General features: G+C 48.2%; 1 protein-coding gene across 2 annotated transcripts; it reads right to left on the reverse strand.

Annotated features, from left to right (window-relative positions):
* Positions 1-27,143, reverse strand: zgc:66433 (uncharacterized protein LOC321250 homolog). Of its 2 annotated transcripts, none has more exons than XM_049029147.1 (12): positions 26,974-27,143; positions 14,082-14,158; positions 11,736-11,907; positions 10,171-10,288; positions 8,631-8,789; positions 8,171-8,236; positions 5,814-5,972; positions 5,176-5,296; positions 3,375-5,018; positions 1,898-2,031; positions 1,242-1,326; positions 1-1,032 (listed from the first exon to the last, which is right to left on the reverse strand). In XM_049029147.1, exons 2-12 carry the CDS (start codon positions 14,143-14,145, stop codon positions 851-853), a joined length of 2,904 nt encoding a protein of 967 aa, XP_048885104.1. In that variant the 5' UTR covers positions 14,146-14,158; positions 26,974-27,143; the 3' UTR covers positions 1-850. The 2 variants fall into 2 exon arrangements, with proteins under 2 accessions (XP_048885104.1, XP_048885103.1); XM_049029146.1 differs by lacking the exon at positions 26,974-27,143 and adding an exon at positions 21,567-21,792.
* Between the last annotated feature and the right edge of the window lie 222 nt (positions 27,144-27,365).

Here is a 27,365-nt window from a genome sequence, read left to right on the forward strand (position 1 = left end):
GAGTAGTAATATAAAGTTTATTAACAACGTAATAATCCCTGCTGTCAATGTTTTCATATAATAATTGACAAGAAAAAAAATCAGCTCATTTGAAATGCAAAACTTTCCGGTGTAAAATCCTCTAAACAATGGATTAAACAGCTGAAAAGTGCTTATAATTTCTTTAAAAACATCAGTAAAGACACTCCAGGAAATTTTTTTTTTATGAAACGCTTGTAAAAATAACGTGTAATCAGTCATAAAAAGGAGTTCTCAGTGAAAATGCGGGAACTTTAAAAAATACATGAAAGCATAGGATACATAAGTATTTGGACACAGTTATAACCCTCCTTCGGGAAGAAAACGTAATTGCACAATATAACGTGCGTTTATCCCAGCGTAATAAATTGGTTTAAAGAAAATCACGTGAATTCTGCATATTTTTTTGTTTTTCTTGATAATTCATATACAAAATCACATGATGATGTGTGCATTTTTAAAGGCAATACCAAAGTCAATTCAAACCTCAAAAAAGGGGGGGGGGAAGGGGGTATAAAAATAGAAATAAATACAAAACCCATTAAAGTACCCTGCCCAGCTCCTGGACGTGGGTGTAAGGCTGGTCTTTGGAGGACGTTTGGCATGACAGAGTACATGTACAGAATGTAATTTGGACATGGGGGGGGGGGGGGGGGTTCACAGCACATGTGGTAATATATATATTTATTTTTAAAAGCTCATCTCAGACCTACAAGCCAAAAGGTGTCACCAATGAAGAGTGAATGGTGAAACACGTAACGATGCTTTGCGTGCAAACGTGATCCGTGTCTTTTCACAGGAAAGGGGGGGGCGGATGGCCCCCTACGCTCAGTCACTGCACCATCTGGGGCATCTCGCTCCAGGCTTTAGCCTTCTTCTTGGCCAGCGCCAACCAGGGGGGCTCCTCCGGGCCCAGGGCTGCGGGGGATGCCGACATCACAGCCCGCTTCCCGTCTTTGTCCGAAGACGCAGGGTTAGATATCTCCAGGGAGCATGGGGCAGTGGGAGGAAGACCTGTGAGTGTGAAAAAATAAATGAGCCCTTCCTCTTCTATTGGAGAGAGGAAACTTTATCACAATACAGAGCCCCATGAATGCAGACTTTAGTCCACAAGGGGGCAGTAATGCATCACTTACCGCGCAGTGGACAGCAGGAATTCTCTGGAGGTTACATTAAAACAGAGGTTTTACAGATTAGCACAGGCTGAATGGAGAACTACTTACCAGTTGCATTTGGGTTTGAAATCCTGGCCTGGTCTTTACTAGTCGATTTGGGGAAAACACTCAAGTTTTTCCTGCATGCTGCATCCTGGGAAATGTATTTTAAAAAATAAACCAGTGACGGAAAAGTCGAAACTTAAAATAAATTCATAATTAAAATCACACAGTTCAGACTTGAATATGCTACATTTTTTTCCCCACACCCAACACAGGCCAAGCACACGTTTACCCTGATTCATGGCTTGTGTTTGCTTATGTTTGTTATGTATATAAGTATATGGTATCTCCATATAGGCTTATTTAGGAGAGACTACAAGCAAACTAACTGGGCCTTCAATGCTACTAAGCATCAAGAGAACGGTCTTGATTTTTGTCATCTTGACGTGTGGTCAACAGGTGTCGCTATTGTGTCAAATCAAGGGTGACCGTGTAAAATGAGGTTAAAGGAACTGTTACCTCAGGCCTCCCAGACGTAGACTCTGATACGAACCAATGAGATTAAAGGATTACAGTAGCTTTTGTAACGATTAGATAAGGAAGACAGGGGAAGGATTTCACCACTTCACAGTGTAATTGGTGGCCCTGTCATAGGGAGGAAGACCGAAAAGCCTATTTCAATAGGACCAGCACTAGCCTGTGTTAGCAGGGACTGACCTCACCTTCTCAAAAGGGTCTTTCCTGCCTGGACTTTCCTCCAGTGAATTCTCTCTGAAGATTTTCTGTTTCTGCTTGGCAACATAGACCCAGCTTGGTGAAGCCAGGCTCCCCCCAGGAGACTGACCGGCACCCGGCTCTGAAAAACACATGAGTGCATCAGACATCCTTATCGCCCCTCTGACAAACGGAGGACTGTGGGAAAGTGGGGGAGGGGGGCGCAAAAATGAGTCAGGCCTTAACACTGCAAGCACAAACAGAACTGCTGGGGGCAGGGGGGAGGGAGTCTTGGGTCTTACAAATAAATAATGGACAAACAAAGCAAATCATATATAATGTAATATATTATTATATATAATGTATATTTTATATAATTCCTCTACACACACACACATTTTCTGTCCTACCAGCACAAAGGTTAGCGTGACGGAAGTGTGTTTATGTTAATTTTATGTTTGCCATGGCTTTCAGCGAAGGGCATCTTTGTGTTTAATTACAGGTCACTCTGCTGCAGTGAACTCAGCACGGCCCCCTGAAACATGCACTACAGAGCATGACTACGTGGTTTCCAGTGCATTTATCTCTCACGGTGCCAGGAGCAAATTCAGAATCGTGCTCTAAACTGCAGAGGGTTTCCCTCTGAAACTACGCAAACAAGCGTATGAATTCCTACATCATTTACATGTAATTTTATTGACAGACGCTTTTAATCCAAAGCGACGTTCAACTGAGAAAGCAGGGTCAGCCGGTCCCTGGGTATGGGCCCTGCTGATGAGCCCAACCCTGAAGTCACTTTGCTGACCTTGGGATTCGAACCAATAACCTTCCGATCACAGGAAGAGTCCTAACCCGAGCGCCATCCTACTTCTTGCAATCTGCTTGTTATATACTAGGTCTTCGCTTCAGCTGCTGATAAGCTAAACACCCTGAGTAAGCACTCAGTTATAAGGACGGATGCATCTAGATGCAACAAACTGCAGAATATAGGGTATTAAACTATTCAAATTTTGCTACCTGGCATCTCTAAATCTTCCATAATACACATGACTATGAGTGTGCACCCTGCGATGGACTGAAATTCCATCTGGAGAAGCGGTTGAATGGATAGATCAATGGATAGATAATATAAAGGTTTAAATCCATATTTTCAAGAATTTCCCGCAATCAATAAAGTTTTATCTTACATATCAGAATGCTTTCTATCACATGCGTATTTAGATGGGTAACTTCCTTAACATTTCCATGGGGTTATATTACACAGTATGCCTTCCTTCATACCCTGTAAAAGGTCATGAGGAAATTTAGAAGATTCTGCAATCCTGAGTCCATAATCCCGGCCCAGGGAACAGAACCTGCACCAGGCTTCTGGTTCTGCTGTGAGCACACTACACATTTGTACCACATCCAACCTTAGTGGTCTGTGATAGTGTTTTTTGAAAAGTGAGATTAGCGATGGGAAGGCCAGCTACAGGGGTTTCATACCTGCTGTCCTCCTGAACTTGGCTACGTCGTCCTCAAGTAGCTCAGGTTTCCTGGGCAGGACAGGCTTGCTGTTGGGAAACTCAGGGCAGGGGGCTTTCGGTGGTTCACTGGGCGTTCCGGGGGGTTCTCCTGAGTCCTCTGTGCCGTAGCAGAAGCCCCTAAGAGAAGTCTTCCTCAGCCGAACACCGAACGGTGTCTCAGCTGCACCCAGGTCCTGGTCTCTCACGGGAGACAGAGATGCACTGCTGTGACTCCAGCTGTCCCCGATGTCTGCCTTTGGGGGGGTACCTGCCTCAGATTTGATTTCAGCACATGCCTCGGAAGCCTTTGCAGCGATAGAGTGGGCGTGGCAATAAGCTTCTTTGAAACCATCTCCTGACAGTGACCTATGCCATGCTGGAGCAATAGTAAACCGGACTGGATGCTTCCCAGAATCCTCTTTGACACTATCGTCCTCCTCATTGTGCTGTGGACTAATGCTAGCTCTGGAAGACAGGTTTATGATGTCTTGGCCAGGTTCTTCAGTGCTGGGTATTAATTGTTCAGGCTCCACCCGGTCTGTTATGGACAAGCTTTCCTTTGAGGGCTTCACATAGTCCTCATCTCCTTGGCTGGACACCTGTACAGCTTCATCTGAGCTAGGCTTTCCATCTCCTTCTGAGTCCAAACCAACAACTGCCTGGGTATTGGCCTCAGGCTGCTGATGTGTATCCAGCCCCTCCACCCCGACTGGACATTCATGATCCTGGGTCTCTGAAGCCACTTCTGCATTCATTTCATCATCACCCTCATCATGATCATCATCTTCTTCTTCTTCTGCTTCTTCTTCGTTTTCCTTGTGTTTCTCACCTCCAGTTGACATGGTTGGCTCAACTACAAGACTCTTTGCTTCTTTACTATCTTCATCACTGACCTCCACCAACTCAGCATGTCCCTTATCCTCAGAATGTTCTTCCCCTTGAACTGATGCACTGGATTCATCCTCCTCCTGATCTGCAGCTATGTAGGAGGTTCTATCACCACCCTGTGCCACCGGCTCATGCTGGGAGGTCGGGCTGGAGGGCAGCGACTCCTCACCTTGGCAGGTCGATACCTTTTCTGCGCTTTCACCCACTTTCTCCATTTCCTGGTCTTCAGCATCAGGCCCCAGCATAAGTCCAGAAGCCAGAGGCTTCTCCAGAGAGCTGAGCACCTCCTGCAGGAGCGAGCCTGACTCCTCCACTGGGGCTTCGCACCCTAACTCCAGCATAGCATTCGTGTCATTCTCAGCGGGGAGCTCTAGGGAATCCAGAGACTCTTGAGAACCTGTCAGCAGAGATCTGTTCCCCCAGTGTTTCTGTGTCTCTGAGTATGGATCCAGGAGAAATTCCTGCGAGGGATCTACAAAGGAGGAAGACAAAGAGCAGGAAGGAGGAAAGGGGGCATCCTCGCAGCAGGAGCTCTCATCTACAGCGTTCTGCTCTTCATACTCAATCCTGGGCCACTGATGGAACCCAGCTGGCTCCTCCAACATAGGGGGTTCCTCCTCTGGGACCGACTGCTCCACAGGTGGCACCTCCTTTGGGACCAGCTGTACCTCCTCAGCCAGGAGCTGCCACTCTTCACTAGTCCTCTCAGCAGAGTCCATCTGCTGGACAGAGAAATCTGCAAGAAACAAAAAGTGAGCTTGCTGCAGCCATCTTTGTTAATACATAAGCTAGAACCGTCTAGATGATTCTAGTACTGATTTTGTTATTGTACCAGTTTAGTTACATGAAAGATTTGGATGAGAAAACATCTAACTCTTCAGATGATGGGATACCTTTAGAGTTCTCCTCTGCTGAAGTAGGTTCTGGGGTATCATCACCCAGTTCATTTTCTATTCCTCTGCCGGGCACTTTTCCACTGAGATCCCTCTCTCTTCCACTGTCCAGGAACTCTCTCTGAAAGTTAAAGAAAAAACCAAGCACGATAAGCACCAATACCAGGTTCTAGCTCCGAAGAGAGCAAGCATCACATGATTGCTGAAGGAAGTCTTTCAGCCTTGAAGCTAGATGTTGTACAAACTCCGAGAGATCATGGCTTGTGAAGTCTGGTGATATTTTGTTTTGTTTTTCTATTGTCAATCTGTACCAGAACATACTGAGACTGCCGGATTTCCCCGTTATCGTTCGTGTGGCAAACTGAAAGGGTTTATTCTCTTCTACATACCAGGACCCGTCAAGGTCAGAGTAGTTTTGATATCACGTCATGGAAATCTTGCGATAAAATTATTTGCACAATGGTATTTTGAAACCCTATGTAGTTTGTTGGCAGATGGATTATTTATGTTTTTTTCTCAATGTAGCTATGTCTTGTTTAATAGTAATTTTAAATAGATCATGTTTGGAATCTGTAATTCATATTTAAATTTTAATGATATATGAGGTGCCTGGGGTTGACAGCAGGGGGCGCTCTTACGCTGGCTGGCTTCCGCTTAGCACAGGCCCGGTTCTTGACAGCGATGCGGTGGCGAGCAGCTGAGGTGTCCAGGCAGCTTGATGGGGTCACTGGACAGCCGAGGTCCACAAAGAGGTAGTGAGGGGGGCTGACTGGCCTGGAGGACGCCTCAAAGGACATCTGGACAATTGTGTGTGTGTGTGTGTGTGTGAGAGAGAGAGGGAGAGAGAGAGTGAAAAAGAGAGGCAATATTTCATACTTCTGATGTATCTCCTAAGCATCATTGTCCTTACTGGCCAACAAACGTGCAAATTGACACACCACTGGAGTGAAGTATCAACTAAAATGATGAAAATTATTTATGTCATTCTAAAAAATGCAGCTACCCTTGATATTTGCTTTTTTTAAAAAAGATTATTAGTTATTTAGCAGCTGCACTTTCATTCAACACGACACACATCTGAGAAAGCTGGGTCAATTGGTCCCCAGAACAATTTGGCGTTAGAAGCCTCGCTGAGGGGCATTACGCAGAAATGGGACTGGACCAGCCACCTTCGGGTCACTGGCACAGTGCTCTAACCCGCTGAGCTACACACTGCACCCTGGTATTTCGCAAATTTCCTTGCAGGCCCTTCTCTCTCATACTTTCATGATTATGCCTCACGGTTAGGAATTCACCCTTTGTGTTAGTGGGAAAGGAAGAAATGGATTATGTGTGCATTCAGAAGACTGTCAAGCTGAACAAATCCTACGACAAGAACAAGTCAACGTCAGTTTTCAACATTAACATGAGCTAAAACACTCTCCTCCGAAAACCCCCCCTCTCTGTTCCAGTGTTTTGTCCCTGATCGGCTTTGGATAAACACAGTTAGCATTCCTGTTCAACTTTACAAGCCATGTTTGAATTTCAGGCCCTCATGGATAAGTTACTGGGAATTTATAACGAGCCCCAGCCCCACTGACGTACGTCACATATTTTTGTTTACATGTGATCCCGCTGCAAGGCGTCATACTCGTCATTCTGAGCGGGGAACGGCGCTAGAAACAAACCATACCGAGTTAAGCATGCATGTAGACTTTGTCACAAACTGATCTTAAAGCTATATAAGCAGGAAGGCTCTGTGGTTGACTTAGCACAGCAAAAAAAGGATCCTGGAATTATTAATAAATGCCCTTTGTTTTCCAAGGAGGCATGGTCTGCTATCACAACTGCCCGCCATCCTGCGATTCGCTGGCACACTGGGAGCTTGCCGGAGATCCACCAGGCTGCGGGGAACGGCAGGCGGTGCCGACCATAAATCCTTCAAAAACACGTCCAAAATAACTCGAAAAGTACTAAGTGTCACGTCAGCATCTTTGGTCTGGACAGCAGGGCCAGGGTTTCGAAGCAGTGCAGCTGGCTGCCCCTTAAGTACCGAGTGAAGCTGTTCGCTGGCGGCTCCTGGCTCCTGCTTGTGTGTTTCTGGGCATGCGGGGTCAGAAGTCGTGACGTTCCCCCGTCATTCCTGTGTGTGTGAGTGCGTGAGAGCGACCTGTATGTGTGTCAAGAGATAAGTCTGGAAGGACCTGCCCCATTTGTAAACTCTCATAAAAGACACGCTCTTTTGACGGGTGAGAACTTAACACGGCCCCTGCCCCCCCATCTCCGATGTGTTGACAGAGCTCCCAGGAGAACACAGCTGGAATGCAGGTCCCCTGTAGGCCGTCCATCAGCCTTCAAGCCCCCCTGCCCCCCACACCCCCCCCCCTCCCCATACAATGAAGAGCACATCCAGGCCCTTAGGTACCCCCTAGCCCCTTCCCCAATGGCCAGTGTTCTTCAGATTGACCATAAACTAAAGCTCTGTCCAGTGCTTGGATTTTCTTCATGCCTTGTGTTTCACCTCCACCCTCAGAGTTTTAGTGCGCTTCCTGGAACAACCCCCTCATTGCCTGACGAGCCTGTAGCTTCTTCTGTCCCCTGTAGATTCTCCTGAGCTGTCGTACCAAAGCTCATCTCTGCTTATGGGGAAGCTTATTAAATATCTGTTACGACTTTGCATCTGGCTGCCGCAGCTTTCTTGGTATTTACTGGAATACTTACACATCTCAGAGGCATATAAGCCAGGGGATGTGGCTCTTTAACACGTACTCATGTGCGTGAATGTTCAGGTGTCCTGTGACTCACTAGCACCCCCCTGTGGAGGGTACTTTGTCACTGGTCTGATATATTATGTTGCATTTTTGTAAGCATTACACGGTTTCAAAAGCACACAGCAAGGTAGCTGGTCCACAATAAGCTAGGGCCATCCCATCGATCACTGAGGAGCAAAAGTGGAGAAACTCTTTAAGCATCCACTGCCGAGATGCCATGCGAAGGACAGATGGCGAGTGCTTACCTGGTCATCGTCAGTGTCAGACCCCTCCTGGCTAAGTGAGCTGCGTCTTTGGACTGAGTTTGAGGGCTGGATGGAGAGCGGGAAGAAAGAAACACACAAGGGAAAAGTTACAGCATCAGAACGAACAACTGTGGTGATGTTTCACCTGGGCAGTGTGGAGTGCAGTGTGGAGTGCAGTGTGGAGTGCAGTGTGGAGTGCAGTGTGGAACCGAGGGTGTCGGGTAACAATTCAGGGACCATTTACCTTTTAACTCTGTACCGGTTACAGGTCCAAAAAGACCTACCCTGTATGAATGTGAGTAGATTGGATGTGATCATCTAAAGTTAGCCCCGTTTGAACATGCCTTGGGTGCTATTTCATGGGTCCCATCAGAACGCATGTAGGGTACGAGGAGGGTGTGATCAGGGAGGAAACACCAGCTGCTTGGACTGAGATAAGGCAGGGTGGGGGGCTGCCTACTTTGTGCGAAGAGTCAGCCAGGACGGCGTGCAGTGTGGAGATTTCTGGTGGGCTGCAGGGGAGGCCATCGTCCTCAGACACAGCCCCCGGGTCGTCATCCTTCCTCACACCGATGAGGGTGATGGGCGTGGCCTGCCGGCTGCCCTGCTTCAGCTGCAGCTATTGGAAAGGCCCCCAGATGCAGTCAGACACCGATAGGTCACTGCACTCCCTACAGGCCACATCTGTAGCCCCCAGCCCTAGAAAAGGCCAGAGTGTCTGAAACAGCAGCCTATTTATGACCCACGTTTCCCCTTTCCGCTTTTTGAGTAAATGAGTGAATATATAGATCGGCATTCATCTTAATAAAAAGTAATTGGTTGATTAGATAATTGTTTTAGCCCCCAGAACAATCATATAACTGAATGTCTGTATTGTCGTAATTATGTAGGAAATTGATCCATTTATGGAGTACGAATGAAGGAAAATAACACCAAGAGGAGGCTTCTATCTTACATGAGGCACAAATGCATGTTTGAGAGCAAAAACCTCAGTGTCGTGGAGCAGTTAACCCTCAGGAGATGCAACATCCACACCATCGTCCAATCAACTGGGCAGAATGGAAGGGAGGGGCACCCGATTGGTCCACAGAGAGCAGGGACATGGGCCTAACGAATCAGAGCTATGTAGGGCACTGTCGTCATGGCAGCAGAACCTGAAGCAGCTTTGGACTGCCCGTGCTGTCTGCACACAGAGGCAGACGCCGTCTCCACTCCTCTTCCAAAGAAGGGCACAGCGCCACACGATGGCCCCGCTGCAGAGGAGCAGATCGTAAACAAGCGGCATGCGGGCCCAGCCCTCCATCTGCGGCTTTCGGTTTGTTTCTCTGTGTCATTTTCCTCCTTATTGTCGGAGGGATGTGTCACAGCTGAGGCATGCGGCGGTAAACCAGCTCCAGGAAGCAGCTCCGACTTCCCCCCCCACCCTGAGGCTAAGGGTCGTCAAGTGGAGGTCCGCAGAAACATTCTGTAAATCCTGACAAAATGCGCCGCTTGCACCTTCATGCCATATGCCTAAGGCGTGTTATAAGCCACCAAAACAATCAGTATTATATTCTCATATTTCATGTTTTTCTCTGAGCAAAAAGCTTTAAACGTCATCAGAATCTGTAGGTGGCGGGAGTCCCCCCACTTCTCGGAGCGAAAATGATTGACGGGTGATTCTCCAGGAGTGGTAAGGGGTTCCTAACTCTACTTATTTTTACTCTCTTGAACCCCATATTGTGTCAGGCAACCCCTAAGCTTTTAAATTTATAGCAATAGTGACTAACCCTCCACCAGGCCATGTGGCAAACCAGTGGGGCTTCAGGTAACGCATCTGAACCAGGAAACGGAAGGGTTGTAGGTGAGAAGGAACAGTTCAGGCTGAGACAGGAGACCAGGGGCGAGACACTGTGAAGATAGATGTGGATGTGGAGAGAGATGTGGCTGTGGAGAGAGATGTGGAGATAGATGTGGCTGAGAAGATAGACATGGCTGCGGAGTACATGCAGGACCTTCACCTTCTCCTGGACACTGTCCTGCGTGGAGGTCAGGTCATCGGAGCCATCCGAGGCAGGCGAATCGGTGACGAACACGCTGTCATGTGACTTAGCCTTGTTCCCCATGCTGACCTTCTGGCTGTGAGACAGATTATTCAATACCGTTAAATATCCCCCAAAAATGCTGGAGCAGTTCAATCAGGCTCGTTGCTAATACTGAGAGAAACCAGTAATCACAAAATCAGGAGTAATCAAGAATAATCACCAGGATGGAAAGAAGCCTACAATCAGTGGCCACTTTATTAGGTACATCTACATCAGTGGTGGCCAATCTTATCCAGAAAGGGCCGTTCGGTATGCAGGTTTTCATTGCAACTCCCCAATTACATTACTAATCGGAAGACTGATTGACTGAAGAGTTCTCACACCTGGGTTTGAACAGCTGATCTAAAGGTTATCCCAAAAATATTGCGGATACGATTGGCCACCCCTGCTCTATGTAATACCAGTAGGTCCCACTTTTTCATCATGTGTAAACAAGTTCTGTATTCAGAGAAGCCTCTCTGAACATCACTGTTGTTGCTATTCTTGTAGCTGTGGTATTCTGTTAGCTTTACCAATTCTGGCCATTGTCCACTGACCTCTCTCATTAGCAAGGCATTTTGCACCCACAGAACTGCTGCTGACTGGATGCTTTTTCTTCATTATACCATACGCTGTGAACTCCAGACACCGCAGTGTGTGAAAATCCCAGGAGGGAGTTTCTGAGATTCTGGGACCATCATGCCTGGCACCAACAATCACACCACGTTTAAGATCACCCAGATCGGGGGGGGGGGTGTTCCACAAAGCACGATTTCTTGCTTAGCTGGATAAGGTAGTCACTAAATATGAGGGAACGAAAATAAAGTCCATTTAACCCAGACTACCTTAAATCCAACAAGTTATCCAGCTAAGCAGCAAATGCTCCGTGGAAATGCTTCCCTGACGTCTTAGTCCTTATGACCATTAATCAGTAAGTGAACCTCTTCACAAATCTGCATGCTGCATGTATTGCATGTATTCAGGTCCAGCCACATGATTGGTTGTTTGGACAACTGGGCTTTTTTGTGTTAACAAGTAGGTGACCAACTAATGGCCAATGAGCACTGATCTCATGCAGTTTGAAATGTTTCCCGTTATGAGTGGAGCAGCTGTTTCTCACACTAATGTTCTCATGAACCTGAATCCATAGGAAAGACGTGCATTTTAAATTAGCAAAGTAATTTGCCTTTAAAGTGTGAATCCCACACACAGTAAACACCCAGACTCTTATTCTGAAATACAGAAGTAGTGCACTTTCTACCCATGCCCATCTTATGCAAGCGAATGGCCATGTTGGTCCTCTGCCAGCTGCGACTGCTCTAATTTAAGGTGTGCCGCTCGCGGATATGTGATAAACACAGGGACGGAGTCATCCCGGCGGCCTGGAAGGAACGCCAGGAATTTTTCACACAAAAGAGCTGTTAAGAGTGATGGGAGAGAGGTAGTGCTCCACGCTGGCGGGGACCGCTGAGTGGGGACCGGTCGCCCCAGCGCCTGCTTACCCGGCGTCTGCGTCTGTTTCGGCGCCGCCGGCCGCGGTGGGCTTGGCGTCACTCACATTGTCCGAGGAATGACTGGCCTTCAACACGGCCTCCCCAAGGGGGGCATCTCCCCCTTTTCGCTTCTTACGGACAAAGAAGTTCTTGAAGGTCTGAAACTTTGATTTCTTCTTTCCTGGAACGAGAGAAAAGCACAAGAAAGAGAGATTCAAGATAAATCACATATTAAAGGGGACACTGGGACAGTGTCCTGTACAAAACTGTCCGTCTCAGACACACAGAATGTCTGCTCCCCATCGCCCCCTTGCGATAAACGTAGGTATGACATGTTTGGGCTGACACATTTACAGAAGATGCACTGATGACCAGTCCTACGGTGGGGATTGGGGTAAAACAGCCTCTGGCACAGTCAGCTGATCATAGTGACTGCTACTCCTGCCCACTTCATTTATAAACGCACCGTTTGCAGTGGCTCTCCAATCCCGGCCCTCAGTTACGAAGCCAGACATACACGGACCCGAGCTGCAATAAATTTGGATTTCTTCCTTGGAGATGGGAGTATTTAAAAGGGTCATGCTGATCCCTAAATCAGGACCTGGGCCCTCTGCTGGCAGGGTCAGCAGGACTGGTCTCAGTAAAAGACCTCCGACAGAAACCCATGAACACACACAGACTGACCCCCCCCCCCCCCCCCCCCCGGTAACCTGATGGGGATTTATCTTTCGTGTAGTAATGAACCTTGCATTGTTTTAATCAGGGAAGCTTTTAATTGCTCCCGATGCTTCTGTCCACAACACCACCACAGTGTAAATGCTGGCATGTCTGTTTAGCGGCTCCCGCCGCGTGAGCCTGCCCCCCCCCCAACCCCCCCCCCCACCCCCAAGCCATATGAGTCTCTGTACCTGTCTAGCATGGCTTAATAGGTTTTGTTGGTAATAATCAGCAGCATCGGCATAGATACTGAAAACACGACAGCAATAAGGCCCCTATTATAGGAACAATGGGTCATTACTGGAGACAGAGTGACGCTGGGGTTTGCAGAAAGGTCACATGCTATTAAAAAGGTCAAGCTTATTTCAGGCCCAGCCGGTGCCCCCCAGGGGAGAGGCACATCCTGCAGTGTTTACACGGCACCAGGCGCTCGGGGGGCCGTTTCAGGAGCACAAAGGTCAGCAGAGACTCTCCATGGGAGACGTGGCCACCCATCTCCAGCGTCTAGGTTAGATGTCATGTCCTGAATCAGCTGCTAAATTGGTCCAATGTTTATGATGGGTGGAGCCATGGTACGTGTGTGTGTGTGTGTGATTGTGAGGGGCGGGGAGTCAGTGCACGTGTGTGTGTGTGTGTGGAGGGTGGGGGGCAGGGCATGTGCGTGGGTATGTGTGTGTGTGTGGGGTCGGGAGTCAGTGCATGCATGTGCGCTTGGGGGGCGCAGCATCAGTGCGTGAGTTTGGACGTGGGCAGCGGGGCATCCAAGTGTATGTGTGTGTGTGAGCGTGGGGTGTCATTGAGTGTGTGTGAGAGTGGGGGGGTCGGGGCATCAGTGTAGGTCTCCTGGAATAAAAAGGTCCATTTGGGTGAGGGGTTAAGCCGGCCGTCTCTGTCGCACAGCCCCTGTGGCACCGGGCCCCACCCAGCCTGGACACTCTCCAGAACCAGGAGAACAGCCAGACGTTCTGGCCCACTGACGAAATGTCACCTTTGTGGTCTCACCACCCCTCATGTTATATAATATACAAGGGCAGTACTAAGCTAATCCTGAGCACAGTCACTACATTCTGCCCGGTTCACACTATGCAAAGCACTGGGGGGGCGTGGGCTGGGGGGGGGGGGGGGGGGCAGCAGACAGGGAGCCCTCGTTGGTGTCACTCAGCGGGGACAGTGATAGTTCTCAGGCCACTGCTTGCCGAATGCCCTCCCTCTGCTAATACTGCTGTACATCCTTACTCTGAAATCACAGAGACACGCTCTGAGTGTGGATAACGCTGCGGGCTGTCAGTGAAATCACTAGGGATTACCCCCTGGCCTGTGACCCAGTGTGCCCCCACCTTCGACAAATAGCCCGTTTAAATAGACATCATCCCTGTTTCGATGCCTTAAATCCTATCAGGGGATTATCCCCAATGCTGAAGGAAGGCGCAGAGCCTGGTCTCCCAGGTTATTCTGCTGTGGAAATGGATCACCATGTCTTGTGGCCTGGGGGGTCAATGGCTGGCTTGTAAATACACCCATCGTCGTATGTCTCATATGAGGCGTGATCAAAAAAACACAGGCAAACCAGCCAGCTAAGGGGTGGAAACGCCAATCTAGCCTGTATTTAACCAGGTGACCGATCTTGGGGGATTTTACCTGGGCAGTCCACCAGGGCGTCGCTGGGCTCCTGACTGCCAGTCACATCAGGTCCCGAAGCCATAATATCGCAGTCACTGTTGGAGGGACAAAGGCCATTATTAGAGGAGTGAAACGTGTTAAGGAGATTCCTGTCAGGCAGAGAAGTTTAAAATGATAAAGAAGGTCGACGGTAACCTGAAAAGGCTGCGTTTCACAAGGTGAATGGATATGCTAATAATGAACTCAGGTGCATGGTGGGAAAAATTAGAAGACTGGATGTGGGGAAAGAATTTGAGGAGAAGACGTTCTACGAAGAACGAGTATCGTCAAGAGTGTTTACAGTCAGGCTGGAGAAGAGGGGTTAGCAATGGCCTGACCAGAAAGACAGCACTACGATAAGCAATGTAATAAGAAACCACAATCCGATATCACTGACAGATGAGACAGTATATGTTATGGTAACGGCTGTCACCCAAAAAGGCCAAGACGCCGGCAGGAAATCATCGCAAGCTCCCACAGGATGCTGAGGCCAGCCGCACTGTTCCCCTACATCACTCCAAATTAATGTGGCTGTCTCAAAGCCAGCCATGTGCCATAACCCAGCTTCCTGTTCCTGTGGGAACCATGACACGGGATTGGATCTGCCTGGGATTCCCCAAGGCCTTCGCCGACTCCAGTTTAAGAGGAAGTAGTGAACCCCTGGGGTGAGATTCCAGGGTCAGAGATCTTGTGTGAAAGTTGATCACAGGAGGCTCTGAGAGCGGATGCCTCCAGTGAGTGAGAGGCTGGTCCCAAATAAACAAGCAAGCAGACAGACAGGCAGACAGACAAAAAGTGAGATATACAGACAGGCAGACAGACACAAACAAGTACATACTGGAAGACAGACAGATATACTGACCGGCAGATACTGAGAGACAGATACACAGAAAGGCAGACAGACATTTTATTCAGTCTGAAAGAAATTTCAGCTTCACAGTAGCATAATACAGGAGGTGTAAGGTGTAAATAACCCTCCAATTAGTCAGGAAAAAGACTTTTGGACTAATAAACAGTAACAAATAATACACAATAAATAGTAACAGTGCAAAGAATCATGGTATCGGCTCAGTAAAAATATTATTACATGGGATGTAGCATGAATGATTCTGTAAGTGGTCTTGTTGTAGAGAAGTGGTCACCAACGCTTCTGTTTTGTACCAGAATTCATCTTGTGCCCCTGGGTGGAAGCTTAGGGGGTTAGGACAGGGCAGGTGCATTTGTGGTGGGGGGGGGGGGGGGGGGGGGGGATTGGACTGAGGGACCAGCTGATTTTATGGGTCACGTCTCCAGCCTCAGCATATAAATCGCTGACAGGAAAACTGAAAAAAAGAGAGAGAGCAGGGAACGGAGTCCCTCGATTCCCACGGGCGAGAGCATAAATCTGGGAAGAGGCGCGCATCACTCACTGCGGGATGGCGGACTGCCGTAAATAACCTGGATGGGCCGAGAGGATGCTGATAAAGCCGCCAGGAAGGATGGGCAAATACGAGACGGGCGGCGGAACATCCATTACCGCGATACGATCTCTGACCGCGGGAAAACGCTGAACAAGACGCAGGGGAGGAAGTCGCCGCGTTCGGGAATAAGACAAGGTTGGGAGGTGGCTCTCTGTAGATGCGGCATTAAGGTGTAAATAACCCCCCAATCCCATGCATTTTCTCATTCTGACTGGCCCCGCCTGGATGTCCATTGTCACGAGCCCCTAATCTGAGCACGCCGACTGCAACCCTCCGCACCTGGTTTCTCAAAGCACCGCACCGTATCCTCCCCGCCACTGTGAGGCGCCGTTCTAATCCCAGAAGTGTTTTTATAGCCACATGACGGCGCAACGTTAGCGGCTCACTAAATGCCCTGCGAGGGGCGTTTAGCCCTCATAGTCTGTCCTATTCTTTTGGGCTTTAGTTCTCGAACCACAGGCATTTAAAACATCCACGCGTACACAAAAGCTCTTATTTGCATAGAGATTTAAAAAGCGGCAGAGTTAAATATCAGAGGCTGCAGGTCCAAAACAATGCAGACTGGGCGAGGTTTTGGGTCAAACTACAGGCCTTCACAGCTCCTACTGCTAGTTAGTTTTTGTTTGTGTGTTTTCATGCCAGATGCATTGTGACCGTGTGAATCTACACTCCACCCTCCCCCCCCCCCCCCCCCAACCCTCCAAGAGTCTGCTTGCTGCAGTCCACTCAGGAGATGTCAGATAAGGTCACTTCAGCTGTGACCCACCCCTCTCTCTGAAATGCAGTGGGTAATGAAGTTAGCACTGAGATGGCTAAAATCAACACAGGACTCCTCCAGTAACCACAACAGTAATTCAACGGGGAGACCAGCATCAATTCTCATGTAGAAGAGGCTAAAGTGGCTGACTCCTGGACCTTACAGTTATGTCAGGTCAGGACTGCAAGGCCGGTTTTGGGGCCCAGTCAGTCACGGTCTCACATTTAAAAATCCAAAGCAGCGTGGACCAAAACCTCAAAACCCAAGTGATGTAGTGTCAGCTTTGTTTACAGATCATTGACGATTGTTGAATTAACGGGAAAATCTCGGCTCTCTTACCACTAAACATTGTGATCATAACAGAAAGGCAGTCAGAACTCCGGGGGGGGGGTAAACCTTGGAAAATGCTAGGAAGAGGATCACCGCAGTCTTCACTCAATGGGGAATTTAATCAGATTGTGGCTTAATCATCCCTGCAGTCAGTTGCGGAGCATCTACATCAGCCCCGCCATCCAGAGGGTGCTGTGGTACGCTCACCAACACTCAAAGCAGGGCACTGCGGCCCATTGGGCCCAAAGTGTGCGCTGATGGAGATTTATACCATTTACCAAATGTCCCAACTGCAAGAAGCAATCCTAAACACGCCACCTGTGTCAGCAGTGACTGTCACCATGACATGTGATCACCTAGACAGGCTGGATCGGAGAGCGGCTGTGTTGCCCCGGAGATGTGTCAAAATTGCTCTGAGTGTTCTGAAACATTCCACAAGTAGTTGAACGTTACTCCGGCTCTGGGAAGCCAATAGGAAACAGAACCTCGACCCGAAGCAGAGGGGGCCACGGGGATTCTGGATCACAGACTCCATTTTCTGCTGGTTTCCCTGGGGACGCTTATAGCAAAACCGCCGGCGAACTCAGCTGCTTTCGGTCATTAATCCGTCTCTCCATACAGCAACACAGAGGAGGAGCTCTGGAGTATAGCAGGACCATCATCGCCAAGCAGACCAGATACCTTCCACCTGACCAAAGTTGGCAGCCCTGGTTAAGGCACTGGCCCAGGCTGACAGAACAAAACATGCGGCCTACAGATCATTTGCAGGGATATGTGCACCTGTGTTACACAACCAGCAATTACCAGGAGTGAAGAAACACACCTGTACGGCAAGCCGTCTGAAGTCACAAGGAAAGAGATACAAGCTGTAGTGCAGGGCCACCGAGGACCAGTCCTCCAATACTGACATGGTGTCCGTTCACAAGGCAACATCTTACAACAAACCTATTGCAAGGCAAAAATAAAACGTAATGCTTCTTAATTCAGTACACCTAACCTAACAAAGACAGGCTAGCCTAGCCTACCTTAAACATGCTCACATTAGGCTGGGCAAAATCATTAGCACGAAGCCTATTTTATATTAAAGTCTTGAATATACCATGAAATTTATTGATTAATGTACTGACGGTGAAAAACACCCATCGTAAAGTCGAAATATCGTAACACGGACCATCGTAACCTGGTGAGTGTCTGGATATGCTAATAAATCGACAGGCCTTTATTTACGATATTGTTGTCAAAAATCAGAAATACAGAAAGCATCGATTCCATCACATATAAAACTGTTTCATAACGTACCCAAAATGCTAATTATTTTTTTTGGTATTGGTTCTATAGCCTGCTCTCCCAGGTCACTGTAACCGCTGCGGCTCGTAGACTCCCAGTGCGCAGCGTAGACCTGACTGCAGTCTCACACATGGGGTGTTACTTAAGATGATTAGTTCAGAAATGATACAGAGTGTAGACAGAGCAGCATCGGGAAATACTTTGACAAATGAAGACCACAGGACATATGCAAGCCTGTATACAATCTGTGAACAATGCTGACAAAGGGAGGGAGACGTACCACAAATGATCTAAACATAAGTACCAACACGTGACACGGTGCAAAGAGTTAAGAGATAGGTATCTTATTTGTTAATGAATTAAATATTAATCTCTGTTACAGTTGAAACAGAGATATCGTAAAGCTTTTCTACTGGTTAAAACATTTTTTGTCAGTATGTTTGCTTCCATACGACCTTGTAAGGTCATGTTGATTAGTGTTGATCATTCAGATAGAAACTTCTAGAATCGTGTAATTGTTAGAAGTGTTTCTGCTTTGAGACACAAGATAAGGCATGTAAGAGTAATCATATCAGTATTTCATACAAGTATAGCAGTTCTATTATGAACAATGGTTACTATTGTACTTAAGTGAGGTCTTTTTAGAAATAAAGACATGAGTTTACAAAAGGTTGTTAAATTTTCACTGCAAACAAAATTGTGATCTACATTTTTTTCGAGTTACAGTACATACTGTTGAGTAAGGAAAATTATACTGAATCTCAAAACCATTCATGGTATTGTATCGAACTTTGGTATCGTGACAACACTAATTTGGGGACATTTTCTCATTTCAAACAGTCTAATTTCTAATATTTTCTCACATTTGCAGTGCAGACCCTGAGGCAAACATGTGAGAGCAATGCAGGCCGCCCCCCCAAAACCAAACGGGCCATGGTGTTGGTGGGGGGGGGGTGATCTGGGTCCTTTAAGGTGGCCACTTCCATCTGTGTCCTGGACGGGCTTTAGCTCGGGGGGATATGAGAAGCTGACCACGTGAATTCTGTTACAGAACTTTCCAGAAAGCCGACGGGAAAAACGTGGCTTTGTTTCGGGTGAAGTAATAGAGGCATGCCTTTAATTACCAGGAACCAGGGGCCTGAATTATACACGAGGCCTGAAGTGTTTAGTTTGAGCGACCAATATAGAAAGGCAGGCCATCAACTCACGCACACTGTCAACATATGAGAGTTCCTGACTCTATTACACGCTGACAAGATACAGCAAATATGTGAAGGGGGGTGGGGGTGGTATTGCGGAGGGAGCTGTATGACTCGCTGGGGGGTGCGCATGCAGACCTTCCAGAGGAATCACGAGGCCGCAAGATTGGACCCGAGCTTCACTGCTCCGGGGATCAAAGGCAACCTTAAGATGTTCTTGATTATCTGGATATTTCAGGCATCACCAGATAAACTGGGAATAAAGATCATTATGTGATTTGTAATTTTGTAGTAAAAATTTGTAATAAAATTTAAAAACTGTACTATGCACAGTAAGCACTGTTAATGATCCAGGTATGTAAGTGTGCAGATCGGAACATAGCAGACACAAACATCAGCCTTTGCATGGGCTGTCGTCACAGAGGGCAACTGCTAAGCTACCTTCAAACCTCCACGCCAGAATCTCCCGAACTGCAAGCCATATATCTTCCACCCCCTTCAGACAGGGGAATGTTAACGAAGTTACCTTCGACGCACAGTAGCTTGCTCGTGGTTACACAACACAGAGCCATCGCGTCACACACTGTTTTTGTTGTCATACCTGAAGCGCGTCTCCATGGAACCCTGGAGCAGCACCAACGGCGCTGACCAGTAAAACACCGCAGGCTCATGCGGACCCCAGTGTCATACTGTACGGGTTTATATCGTTTATATGAACCGTTGCAGTGCGTCTTCATGTTTTCGTTGCTGGTCCTTCTGGGGGAATTTCCTCAGTTTAAACGAGATTTCACCCCCACTGGTTAGTATAACTTCTGATGAAACGCCACTGGGTGGTTTGATCACATGCTAATCCTTCAGCGCTGGATTGGCAGCTCTGCAGTGAACCCCTGCTCTTCATAAGCCTTTAGGGGGCGTAACCCAAGCACCTGCGTGGCTGGGTGTGCAGGACCCAAAATGAGAGTGGAACCAATTAAAGAGGGGTCCACACATGGGTAACAATCAGCAGCAGTGTTTGCTACCACTCAAAACTCACATTTGCATGGGGCCCCTGACTCATGGGGCCCCTGACATATGGGGCCCCCCTGTTGGTCATAAGCAGTCACTAAACTGGGGAGGGGTTTGAAGTGTTTTTTTTTTTGTGGGAATCCAGAAACAATGAACCTTGATTCACCCCTGGTAACGATAGCGGGTAATTCAGCATCAGACAGAGTGGAGCAACATTCCAAGTTGGGAAGCTTTTGCCGAGGGTCACCGCAGCCTCTTATGACACGTTACCATGCCAGCCGTACTTTCGCGGAGCGTTTCCACGGCGCCGGGACACCACGTTCACAGTCAGAGACGCTCTGCAGACGTGGACTTGCTCCAGGCCACAGGGGCGCAGGGGTGGGTAGGACGGCATTCTGCTTTTTCAGTAACTGCGGTGAAGTTGCGCTCCTGTTTTTCTACGCGAAGCTGGCAGGGCAGCGTGGCGACAGCGGCCGGCAGGTTATCTGGAGGCACTTAAACCCCTCCAGACGTCCCCTCCCTCAGTGACAAGGCGACATGCAGTGCTAACCCTGGTGATTAGGGCGCCTAGGTCATCCTACGGTCCAGGGGTCTCTCACGCCAGTTAAGCCAGGGACAACGGAGGACTGAGGGCTGAACTAAGTGATGGTCCGTCAGCATGACATGTGTCACCACTAGTAAAAATTCTCCCAGCTTGGGAAGAGGACCTGATTACGCCATGTGGTTTTTGGGCAGCACAAGCAGCCTGCATCTCAGCAAGCACAGTAAAATTAGAGGAGTTCAGTGAGTTAATTTAAGTACAATTGAATACTGCATTGGGGAAGGGGGGGGAGTGTAACAAATTAAGCCTGCAATGTTGGGGGGGGGGGGGGGTCAGATCTCCCTGGGCAGCTGGCTCCTGGTTCCCTCCTTCCGCTATAAGAGCTTAAAAACACCTCGGAGAGCAGAACGGTGGGAGCGTCACTGCGGCTTCGTGTCCATCGCTCACGTCCCCGCAGCTTAAAAAGGCCCCGGAGCAGCACAGGCGGATTCCACCACGTAAAGCCCGCGATTAATCGCCAAATATGGCCAAACTCTCACGGCCGCCGTACGAGAATCCACAGATACTCCACTCCATCGGCGACTTAAATTACGCCGCGGGCCAATTTCACACGTGCCGTTCATCAAAACTTTCCCCTCCATAAACACAAATCACGGAAAAGTCATAAAATGCGCACAGTTAAGTGCCTAGGAATGAGTAACGATCGTGTGCAAATGCACACAAACATACGCACAGCCATGTGCACTCATGCACCCCAGCCCAAGAACACAATGCAAACACCTTATGGTTCCTTCAGATAAAAGGGCCACCCACCACAGAAACAGAGCCCCCCCCCCCCCCAATGCATCATGCCGGTCTGCGAGTCCCCCCCGGAGATGGACTCACTCATTCCCCCGCAGGCAGCTGTAGAAGCTGGTCATGATGGGCAGCTGGGCAGGCAGACGGACAGGGGGGGAGAGAGAGAGAGAGAGAGAGAGAGAGCGTGCGGTGAGCGGACGGCGGCTCCTAGACCATCCCTCCTCGCCGGCGTCCTGAGAGCAAGTTGTGAGCGTGAGAGTCAGCCACAGATACTTGTGTCTCCCCCCCCCCCCACGCCCCTTCCAAAGGCAGACACACACACACACACACACACACACACACACACACGCTCACACTGACGGACTGCATACCTCTGCACGAGCGCTGATAGCGATGCGCTATGTGGGGGGGGGGGGGGGCTTTCATTCAGCCCGCCCTGACAGTCTCCACCTCCCAAGCTCCTCTTCCTTTAGCCGCCACCCAGCACCACCCCATAATCTCGCTCCGGGGCAACTGGGTCCGGCGTCGGCATGGTAATTAGGCCGGAGTACCCAGAGCTGCGTCCCGTAGCGGGGGCTTCGTGCGAGTCCCACACCCAGGGGAACTCACCCCAACGCCAGCACGATAACAGACGGCAGAAACGACTTGGCCATACCCTTCAGGGATTACTTCAGACAACAGGAGACTGGGGGGGGGCCCTTGTGGATCTTTCCGGCAATCCCTCGCCCACCTCCACGGGAGCCACCACACCGCTTTCTGGCTGCCCCCTCCCCGCATGGCAGAACTGAGACGTCGGGTTGGTTCGACAGGAAAACAAACAGGGCCATTTCCGGCGGTTTCCTGTCAAGCTGGGCTTTCTGGCCGGGAAATGCGAGGGCCGAACACAGCCAAGGCGAGAGCGTGAGGGGCGGCAATCGATCCCGAATGGAGAAGCCTATATAAACAAGCCTAACAGATCCCAAATCCCTGTCAAATGTGGATTCTGGATGGCGCAATCCACCATCTGGGGGCTTGAGTATGTAAATGAGCCGATTATGGACGGCGGTAAATTCCTTAAACCGTAACAGGAAATTACAGTTTGCCAATCACCTCCGAAAGAGGTCAGCTTGTTATGAATAAAGACTGACATTAATGGGTTCGTTCTGCTAATGCAAGGTACAGTTTTCTTTTTATATTCCATTTTTATAAGATGCATAACCATGCTGCATCACATGGGAGAGGTACCCCCCCCCCCCCCCCCAACCAGTATTAGGATAACCGTAAGGTGGATAGATTTCATGAGAGCATGTGTCTGAAACCCTCAACCTCAAGCACGACTGCACACCTGGATTTTACAGCCAGCCTTACAGGCAACCAATGGACCTGAAACAGCAGCCATTGTGGCTACACCCCGTGCCCCCCCCAAACACAAAACCTTCAAGCCTTCATTCCGTGGTACTGACTGCACAGATTTTCTTAATAGTTAAATATTTACAGTGAAGTTCATCTGTCCTTCCATACTCCATTAGTGCTTATCCAGCAGCAGCTGTTCCCCAGCAAAGCAGGAGAACATCCTGGACAGGCTGAAGTACATGTGCGCACACACACACAAACATACACACACATGCATGCACCCATACCTGCACAACATATACGCAAGCGTACACACACACACGCACAAACATGCCCACATGCACACACACGTGTACACACACACCCACTCACACTCACACAACCTTGATGCATTCATACCTCTGTACAAACAGCACAGCTTTGCGTAATTGTCAAATATTTACAAGAAAGCTTCTGCAACAGAAAGCTAACATTTTACATGGCGCTCCCCCAGAACAGGGATTTTGATCCATCGGCTGAATTCTACAGTGTCATGTTTGCCATTTCATGGGGGGGGGGGGGGGCTCGTAAGCACACTCCAGTTTAATCCACTACAGCCCCACTTCTGCTCCTTTGGAGGAATGCTGGTCAGATTTTTCGTGTGGATAAAAAGCACAGGCAAGTCCTGAAAAAAATTTACATTCAATTTTTTTTTTTTAGCAAGCACTAACATTCAGCCCTGGGGGGTGGTTTTCCTCGAAATCCTAGCACTGTCTAAAAGTCCCCAAATCACAGTCAGCATGACGTATCCACCTTCCAAATATTTCCCACAGTACAGACCTCACACCCACTGCCTGTGGTCAGCAAAAATATTTATACAAGCAGAGCACCCGATAGCGTTTCTGGGCCCATGTTTTATAGAAGTGCGATAGTTCAGAACCATTTTCCATGGTCCTTAAAAACAAGGTATACAGTCATTTACTGTTTTGACCAGACATTTGTGAACATATTAACAGGAAACGGTTCCCTTCCTCACTGTATTAAGAGATATGAAGTAATAATTACTTGAATAGGAAAAAAAACACTAAGGTCTGCTCGCAATATTTAGCGCCAGGCTGGACTGCCCCCCACCCCCGTTTGGAGACCCCGGAGCAGCCTGTATTTACCACAGTGGTGGCAGGGGGGTGGGGGGGCAGGGGTGCATGTCATGAACAAAGTTTTAACAGACTAAAATTTCTGAACCACCACTCCCCCCCCCATCACAGGGCTGTGGAATATTTCTTTTCTTTACGAAGCCCTCAAAATTCCGGCTAACATCTGGAAGAGATCTTGGCGGGCTTATAATTAGGACCATGCTCACAAGACCGTAAATAACCCAGAAATGGTACCCAGTCATACCAAAGGGGGGGTAACGGCCTTGCAGGACAGTCACAGGCAGAAATGAGCTTCATGGGACAGCGCATCTGTTAGAGTGACAGAGAGCCTGCTGCCACTGGAGGGCGCTAAGTGGACCCCCCCACCCCCCCCGACAGGCCCCTTCAGTGTACAGGTAGGTGCGTGGGGTCCCGCCCCATCCAACTCTCCACTCTATAACCTCATCTCCTGCTGGGTTATTACAGCCCTGCATCACCCTAGCCAGCATCGCCTGCCAATTCATCGGCGAAACCCCCCCCCCCCCCCCGCCCCCACACCCCTTCCTGAGGGTACTGGTGAGGCGGGGGGGGAGAGCACATGAGAAGCCAGGTCCCTGTGCCTGACATTGTGCCGACGGTGATTGGTTCACAGCCCCTATTTTAGGGGTGCAGACTCCTTGCTGCCTACAGCAGTAAAACTCCGGCTTTTGCACTTTTCTCTGGAGCATAAGTTTGCTTTTAGAGAACGAGGTCTGATGCTCCTTTGAGGAGAATCTCCTAAAAAGATAAGACTGTCCCGCTCCCTGCACTGGAGCCGTAACGCTGCTACCAAAATCTACACACTGCATGTTCCTGTTCATTCAACCCGACTGCCCATTTGCACAAGTGTATTTTTAACTACATTTTTCTGTCTTAGGTCCATATTTCAATATGTCTTGTTCAAAATTACTTACATATTAATATTTGATTTGTTACTATTTCTTTGTTGTTTGGCTATTGAGATGGATATTTCATCTCAGTGTGTGATCCATGCATCATATAAAAAAAAAGATACTTTGACTTGAGTATGAACAAGAGCCCCCGGCAAATAATGCACCCCCTGGATGGCCTAAAGTCTTTTTTTTGCAACCCTGGAAATATGTATATTGGGTTCTCACCAACACTGTCACCTTCAAAAAATGACGATGGCCAAAAAGGACACTGCAAACAAAACAAAACAACATTTAACTAAGAGTGAGATGTGAGGGAAAGACTCACTGCAGAAACATCACATGCGGGATGGAGAGCTGAATACGCCGTAAAAGTGACCCCCCCTTATTTTCAGAATTGCTGTCACAAAAGCACAGAATCATGACGTCACCTCAGCACTGTACTCCACTGCACCAAGCCAGTGATGCCCGCAACCACATATTCTGGATGTATTTTAGAGCAATCTTTACTTTCACTTGGCCGTTGAATGTTGTAATTTGGCTGAAGCCTCCAATCCATCAGAGGACAAACAAAACAACCCATAATCCACCTTGATCCATGACCCTTAGTCGCCTGCAAATGTTTGTGATGGGCAGCAAAGCAGGAAGTGATGTAAGCCATCGTTGCATGCATGTTCTGATTGGTCCTTCTCACCTTCATCATGGGGTCTCCCCCAGCAGCAGCCTTACCTTATGTGGAGGACCCAGTGGAATGTCCAAAGCCTAACAAAGTGTTAAGGCAGAGAATACCCCTGTGCTTTGGTGAAGCTGTCTACCACTACCTTGTCATTGGCTCAAGCCAGTCACATGCTCCTGCAATATTTTTTTCCAGCCCTGGGCCCCACACTGATATCCCCTCTCTACTTGCCAGCTATGTGATGGAGGAACTTCCTGGTGTTTGTCTGCTCTCTTGTCCTGAGTCAGAGCATTGCTGGTTGGCTGGCAGGGTCAGTACCAAACCCACTTAGACCTTCAGGAAAGGTGGATCATTGCTGAAATCACTGAAACAGGAGTAACTTCTGCCAGCTAAAACAGTTTTACAGATAATCCCCAATGACCCTGGTGGACAGTGCTTTATCTGACAGTCACTGTGAGTCCATAACAGTCACCTCAAACAACATGGCAGAGGTTCCAAACCCTGAAATCGATTTAAATGGTGAAAATGAGTCAATGCTGGTCTCTTTCTGTAAAGCACATGAAACAGCATGACTTGCATGGGTGATTTCCCGTTATCAGTGAACCCATGTTAATTCCCGGGTCTTACACACAGTTCCATATTAGGGCACATCAAGAATAATCGCCAATGCATTCGTCCATTTATGTGCTATGGTCAGGATCACTGTCCGCCAGAAGACAGTGGGAGGGCAGCCGCCCCCGACCGTCTATTTACCTTTAAATCGGTGTCTCAGGAAGTACCGCTTGGGTTCAGCATAAACCGAGAGGATTATATACTGAGACTCGGTACCTTAAAGTCAACAGCGAATCATGGCGTGTAAAAACCATCAGGACACCACCAAAAGCCAGCATTTGATAACCTTACCAGCTCAGTACCAGTTAGCCACTGAAACGACTGGTGTTTCATAATCGGACCTTTAAAACCCTGGACTGATTCCCGCGTGGAACAACTGGGCAGCGCTGTAATTTCATCAGGACGTATAATTAGTTACGCTGTTTATAAGGAAAACTAAACACAATGGAACATACACTAAAATCGTTTAATCATATTCCAGCTTCTTTATCTGTGAATATATACAATAAAACCCTGATTATAGTTATATGTACTACTCAATAAAATTAAAAAAAAAAAAGTCGACAGGACCGAAAGCAGATTGTCCGCAATTCTAATCATATGTGAACTTTTCTTTCTGAAATCCGCACTGAGAAAAAATAGGACTGGTGAGTTGTTTCAGCGGTTTCTTGTACTTACAGAAACTTACAATACTCAAACAAAATGCAATGCCTCCCTAGCAAATGACTTTGAAAAGTTGAAGTACAACTACGGATTTCTGTCGGTGTCTCATTATCGCGTCCAAAACACTCCGAGCGCTTATAAACGGAATTATACGGTTGGTGGGTACTTACGGACTGGGTTACGTCTCAGACAGCGGTCCTGTGCATCCATCAAAACACAGAAAGCGCTGCAGTTCGGGATTATTAGATTTGTCCCGGTAAAGCCTGGGTTTCCCCACCAAACGCTCAGTACCGCCCTCTCTTTCTGCTCGGAAATGGAGCTTTTGATAGAGATTTTCAGCAGAAACTATACCAGCTTGGAGTCTGGCGACCATGCAATTCCCCCCATTTAAACATCATATAAATGCCATACAAACAGAATGACAGCACAAACAACACACACGACAAACCGAATAAAGGAGGTTTTGTGAATGTTTCTGAGCTACAGTTTATAAATCCATTTTCAAACAGGGTCACGGAACTGATTTCACGTATGTGTTCATGTAAAGCTCTAGTTATAGCAT

The sequence above is a fragment of the Brienomyrus brachyistius genome, chromosome 10 (assembly GCF_023856365.1).
Source record: "Brienomyrus brachyistius isolate T26 chromosome 10, BBRACH_0.4, whole genome shotgun sequence".
NCBI classification, from domain to species: domain Eukaryota; kingdom Metazoa; phylum Chordata; class Actinopteri; order Osteoglossiformes; family Mormyridae; genus Brienomyrus; species Brienomyrus brachyistius.

Excerpts from the sequence above, each read along its gene's own strand:
- zgc:66433 (XM_049029146.1), bottom strand. The coding sequence starts at position 21,601 with ATGACCAGCTTCTACAGCTGCCTGCGGGGGAATGA. Across the intron at positions 8,790-10,170 it reads AGGACAGTGTCCAGGAGAAG|CTGCAGCTGAAGCAGGGCAG; the intron begins GTGAAGGTCCTG and ends CCTTTCCAATAG. Across the intron at positions 5,297-5,813 it reads CTAAGCGGAAGCCAGCCAGC|AGAGAGTTCCTGGACAGTGG; the intron begins GTAAGAGCGCCC and ends TTTAACTTTCAG.